This window comes from Artibeus jamaicensis, unplaced genomic scaffold (assembly GCF_021234435.1).
Source record: "Artibeus jamaicensis isolate MK-2021 breed Jamaican fruit bat unplaced genomic scaffold, CSHL_Jam_final scaffold_474, whole genome shotgun sequence".
Lineage (NCBI taxonomy): Eukaryota > Metazoa > Chordata > Mammalia > Chiroptera > Phyllostomidae > Artibeus > Artibeus jamaicensis.
In genome coordinates this window covers 48,402,453-48,408,452 of record NW_026522046.1, presented here as the reverse complement: position 1 = coordinate 48,408,452, position 6,000 = coordinate 48,402,453, and the positions used below count along the sequence as shown (strand labels likewise).

At 66.7% G+C, this 6,000-nt stretch overlaps 1 protein-coding gene across 1 annotated transcript; it reads left to right on the top strand.

Annotated features, from left to right (window-relative positions):
• Window positions 1–533: 533 nt before the first annotated feature.
• OLIG2 (oligodendrocyte transcription factor 2) lies at window positions 534–3,626 on the top strand. Its single transcript, XM_037127195.2, has 2 exons — window positions 534–618; window positions 1,372–3,626. Exon 2 carries the CDS (start codon window positions 1,443–1,445, stop codon window positions 2,418–2,420), a length of 978 nt encoding a protein of 325 aa, XP_036983090.1. The 5' UTR covers window positions 534–618; window positions 1,372–1,442; the 3' UTR covers window positions 2,421–3,626.
• Window positions 3,627–6,000: the final 2,374 nt, after the last annotated feature.

The following is a 6,000-nucleotide window of genomic DNA, read 5'->3' as shown; positions in this document are numbered from 1 at the left end:
TGGGGGGCGGAGATGAGAGAGAGAGACCGTAGCCCCAGCGCGCATCCCCACAGATCTGACCGCGCCGGGTACCGGGTCAGTTTGCGGAGCGCCCAGCCCGTCCCCCAGCCTGACCCGCTGGCCACCGTCTTTTCAAACAAATTTGACGACGTTCCCTCTCGCGCGGTCCCAACGGCGACGGGCCCTCGGCACTTCCCCCGCGAGCCCGCGCCCCACCCCCGTCGCCGCTCACACCCCTCCCCCGGCCCCTCCCCCGCCCCTCCCCCGGCTCCTCCCCTAGAACCTCCGCCGCGGACGCCCATTGGCTGTGCGCCGGGAGGCGGCGAGTGCCCGGCGCCGCGAGTTTCATTGAGCGGACTTAGCCCGGATGACATCAGCTTCCCAGCCACCCCCCCTCGGGCCCTGCTCATTGGCGCTGCCGCCCCTCCAGGACCCGCACATTGTTCCCCGCCCCCGCTTCGGCCACCACCGCTGCGGTCGCCGCCGCGGCCGGACTATAAAAACCGGCCGAGCCCGGAAAGGTGCGGATGCTTATTATAAGACCGCCGCGACCTCCGCGCCTGGAGTCCGGGTCTCTACGGCGGCTTCTGGGAAGGAGCTCCTCCGGCTGCATCCGCAGTAAGTGTCCCCGCCCCCCGCAGCCCCAGCCCACACCCCCCAAGGCAGACGCCCCTCAACTCCGCTGCGACCCCGGACGCTCCGATAGAGGGTCCCCGAGCCCGCCCCTGCCCGCCAGCTCGCTGCAGCGCGTTCACTGCTCTGCTCCAGCTCGCACGGCCCGCAGCGTCCTCTTCGCCCCCGAACCAGAAGTCGGGGCGACCACAGCTCCTTCTGCCCAAGTCCTAGTCAGCGGGCCAGCTCTCCGCCCCGCCGGGGCGCAGCGCACGGAGTCTGGGTCCCGTGCGGGCGCTGGGAGCGCGGGTGCGCTGGTGCTGGCTCTGCTGCGTCGATGGAGATAAGGTGGACGCGTTTGAGGAACCAAAATAAATACTTCTCTATTTAGATCTCATGCTCCCCAAAGAAAAAACTTCACTTGCCGCTTGTTTACTCCAGCCCTGGAGACGCAGCCTCCCCATTCCTAGCTGAGGGCGCAAAGCCTTCTGAATGCCACCCTCGCTGAGGGACATGGGGCGCTCCCTGGAGTGAAACAACCTGTGGATGAGAGCGGAGGGGAGGCTGTGGGGGAGGGAAGGAGCGATTTCTTCTGCGCACCTGCGCGCCCCTAGCAGGAAGGCCAGAGAAGGTGCGGTGGACGCGGGGCGACCAGCCGTGCTGGCCGAGCCTGGACCCCGCGCTGCCGCGCAGGTGGAGCGCTTTGCCCTCTCACTGACTTCTCGTATTCGAGCTCTCTCCTGTTCCTCCTCTCCGTAGGAGGCGTGCGTGGAAGCTCGGAGGGCCGAGGGAGGGAGGACCCTGCGAGAGCCGCGACTCCCACTGGGGCCATGGACTCGGACGCCAGCCTGGTGTCCAGCCGCCCGTCGTCGCCGGAGCCCGATGACCTTTTTCTGCCGGCCCGGAGCAAGGGCAGCGGAGGCGGCGGCTTCACAGGAGGCACCGTGTCCTCGTCCACGCCGAACGACTGCCCGCCGGAGCTGAGCGCCGAGCTGCGCGGCGCCATGGGCGCGGCGGGCGTGCACCCCGGGGACAAGCTGAGCGGCGGCGGCGGCTTCAAGTCGTCCTCGTCCAGCACCTCGTCGTCCACGTCGGCGGCGGCCGCGTCGTCCACCAAGAAGGACAAGAAGCAGATGACAGAGCCCGAGCTGCAGCAGCTGCGCCTCAAGATCAACAGCCGCGAGCGCAAGCGCATGCACGACCTGAACATCGCCATGGACGGGCTGCGCGAGGTCATGCCTTACGCCCACGGCCCGTCCGTGCGCAAGCTCTCCAAGATCGCCACGCTGCTGCTGGCGCGCAACTACATCCTCATGCTCACCAACTCGCTGGAGGAGATGAAGCGGCTGGTGAGCGAGATCTACGGCGGGCACCACGCCGGCTTCCACCCCTCCACCTGCGGCGGCCTGGCCCACTCCGCGCCCCTGCCCGGCGCCACCGCACACCCCGCGGCCGCCGCGCACGCCGCGCACCACCCCGCCGTGCACCACCCTATCCTGCCTCCCGCTGCCGCCGCTGCGGCTGCGGCTGCGGCGGCCGCCGCGGTGTCCAGCGCCTCCTTGCCGGGCTCCGGGTTGTCGTCTGTCGGCTCCATCCGGCACCCGCACGGCCTGCTCAAGTCTCCGTCCGCTGCCGCGGCGGCCCCGCTGGGGGCCGGGGGCGGCGGCGGCGGGGGCGGCGGCGGCTTCCAGCACTGGGGCGGCATGCCCTGTCCCTGCAGCGTGTGCCAGGTGCCGCCGCCGCCGCACCACCACGTGTCGGCCATGGGCGCGGGCAGCCTGCCGCGCCTCACCTCCGACGCCAAGTGAGCCGGCGAGGGCCGGCGCGTTCTGGAGAGCGAGGGGCCGGAGGCTGCGGGGAATCGAGGGCAGACCGGCGCTGGGCCTGGGGGCTCAGTTCCGAGGAGGAGCACAGGACCTTGGGCCGGGGGTGGGGTCGCTGGTGCGTGCGGACTCCACGCTCTCTGGAGCGCACTCAGCGGCGGGGGAGGGAGAGGGACATTCGCTCCGGGACCTGGTTGAGCCCTCTCTGGCTTTACACAGCGCGGGTCCCGGAGACACCAGTTAATCAGAAGGCACCGCTAAGTGCGCCCCTCCCCCAACACCACCTCTTCCCCCAAAAGAAATTATTCTAAGAGCCGGTTTCCCAGGAAACTCGGCCTCACTCCGCCTGGGCTGCGCATGGTTACATGGGGAAGGGTGTTGAGGACTTCCTCCCCTCCTTTCTGGGCCGGTTGGGGACTTCGGAGAGCGGCACCCCGGGACCCCGGCCCGCAGGCTCGCCCGGGGTCGTCTCTGACCCGGGCCAGGGCTACGAGTCCGTTGGAAGCGGGCGTTCCGTACCAGAAGCACTTACGGTGGCGGCCAGTCGCGGACCCCCGCCAACCGACCACCCTCCGAGAGCTGCGGCGGGCCCGCCCTGTGGCTCCTGTCGGTGTGCGGTCCGCGACTCGTTTTCAACGACAGGAACGAGCTGTATAGCGGTCGGAACAGAACCACCTGTGGATCGAAAGAACCTGACACTGTCGACGCGGGGGGACGCTTTTTAAAAATCATTTTAAAATGACCCCCCAGCCTTGTTCCCGTCTCTGAGCACCAAGCGGTCGGGTTCCGGGCGGATCGGGGGCAGTCTGGGTGCCCGAGGGTTTGACGGGATCGCGGTCTGCTGCTGGGACTGTAGCCCGGGTTACTGGGGGATCCCGTCGGCTTTTTGGTTTTTTCTCTTGGATGTGTAAATACAATCTCAGTAACGAGGGACGCGCGTGCTGCCGCCCCGAGGCTCACGGGACCGCCAGCCCGACCGGAGTCTGAGCCCGGTGTCCTCTCCATCGGTTCCTTTTCGCCACTTTTAACACAAACGACAAACTCTTCCCACGAGCTCCTGCGCCCCCGCAAACGCCTCCGCGCCGCCAGCGTTGCGATTCGGCTCCACCGCGTCCGCCACGTAACATCCCTCCTCTGATCGCTGCCCCTCGCAGAGAGTGTATCATCTGTTTTATTTTTGTAAAAAGAAAAAAGTGCTAAATAATATTTATTACCTGTTTGGTTGAAAAAAAAACAACAACGAAATACATGATCGAGTGTTGCGATTTTAAATAAAAGTTAAAGTAAATGGGGTGTTTTCCAGCCGCGAGGGAGGGAGAAAGTGCGGGGCGGGGGAGGTGCGCAGTTCCGCGGGTGCGGGGTGGGGTCCCCTGGTTTCCTCCCTGGAACCGAAAGGGGCCAGCCGGCCGCCTCCCTCCTCCAGCCGCGCCTCCCTCCTCCACATTTCGTGCGGTGTCCCCGCTGCTCACTCGTTATTTTTAGTTTCTGGCGTCCAACCCGGAACTCCCTTCCTCTTCGTTGAGGACGGAGTTAGTGGAAAGTGGGGTTTTCGCTCCCTGCGCGGGGCTCTTGGGCCGTGGGGCGAGGGCCGGTGCCTTTGGTGCGGGCTCCCGGCGCCCGGACCTCCTGCCCTCCGGCGGCTGCGGACCAGCCAGGTGGGGTGCCAGGGCCCCAGCTTTTCGTGCGGGACCCACTCGCCCTTCATCCCTTCCCCGTGGTGTGTTGGACTCTCGCTCACGCCAACCTTGGCCTTGGACTGAAATGTGTCCTGTGCTGGTAACACCCCGGACCACCTCTTTTCTTGCCGCCACTGGGCTTCTGCACCCCCGCAAGTGCAGCACAAGTTCAGGATGCGGCCCTGAAGGGGCCTCTGGGTGGAAATAAAGACGCTGCTGCCGGAGAAGAGCCCGGGCGCGCTTCAGCCTGTGGCGGCGGGAGAACGCCGGCCCTGGGAAGCCCCCAGCCAGCCCGGTGCCCCGCCGGGCCCTGGGCCCTCTCCACCACCACAGCGCTGGGGGCCACCAGGCGAAGCCTCCTGCACCTGCAGTGCCTGGGGGGGGGGGGAACAGGTTTTCCTGGTCAGAGCCCCATTTCCTGAGGTCGCCTGAGCCAGGCTCACACGGGCCTCCAGTGTGCAGGATGGAAGGCGGCGGCTCCCTCCCCCAGATCCGGGCGGGTGCTTGGCGGGCGGGCAACAGGTGAGTCCTGCTGCCCGCCAGAGCTGCGGGTGCCCCGGGATCGGAGGCTGGGGGCCTCGCACGGCTTTCCTTTTCAGCGCAGAGCCCCAGAGGCTGGGGTGGGGGTGGGATGAGGGGCCAGGGAGCCAAGTGCATGGGGAGGAATCCCAGAAGAGATAGGGCAGGACCTAACACTTGTATTCCCAAGTCCCATTTGAGACAAAACTTGATGAGAATTCAGAACTGGGTTTGGCCCCCGTCGCGGACACAGGGGAAGAAAAGGGTGGAACTGGGTGGGGTGGGTGGGGGTGGAGGGCGAAGTCACAACTTCCTTCACCCACTCAGGGCTCTGCCAGGGCTTGGCCAGAGCTGGGGCGTGCGTGGTGTGTGCATACAGGTGCCTCTGTTCTGAGCAAAAAAATGAAGCACCTGCCGCCACCACCACCACCACCACCACCACCAAACTCTCAGCAGCGACCAGTCGGGAGAGGCCAGGACCTCCGAGGAAAGAGGGGCCAGTCCCCGGAGCCGCCCGCCCCCACTTACACTGAGCGCCCAGCAGGGATCTTGGTGGCCACGAGTGACCCACAGTTGTCCTTGGATGCTGAGGTCGAGCCTGCTGGGCCTCCTGGGGCAGGGGGTCCTAGCTGAGGGGGGCCCTGGATTGGGGGGGGCAGGGTAGAGGGCGCAGGCCCGCAGCTGGGCTGCGGGTGAGGAGTCAGAGAAGACCCTGTGCGGCCACTTCGATGTCTGAGGGCCAGGAATTGGGGGCGACCCCCCAGTGAGAAAGGGGAAGCGACAAGGTCTTCAGGGTGGTCCGTGGGGTCCCTCCCTGGGACCCTCAGCTCCGAGCTGTCTCTCTCACTGGGCCGCAGCTCCCCTGCCCCCAACATGCTCCTGGGTCCCCAGCTCCCAGCGCAGGCAGGCGGGGACTTCTGTCAACTAGCCCCCGGGGTCTGTGAGATTATCCCCAAACCACCCAGCCCCACCTCTCTGAGCTGGGCCGCCTGGAGCTGCAGGGGCAGAGCTTCTGGCACAGCCTCAGCGTCCTCGGCTCCTAGTGCCCTCACCGGGCAGAAGTCGCCGAGAAGTGACGATGAGCTAGGCTCAGTTTTGGACAGTGAGGCAGAGTCCCCAGGCGCTGGTGCTAGAAGCCCACGTCTCAGGGACAGGCAGGGAGTGTCAGGCCCTCAGACCCCATGCGCTCGAACAGGTGGCTGAGACCTGGTGGTGCCACCTGAGAGCGAGGCCACGTGGCCTTGGAAAACTGAGGTGTCAAGGACTCCAGGAGGGTCTGGGACTGGGCAGTGCCACAGGCAGGGCTGTCCTCACCGCCAGACTCAGCCATGAACAACCAGGGGCTTTGGGAAGCCCCCCAGAGGCTCCCA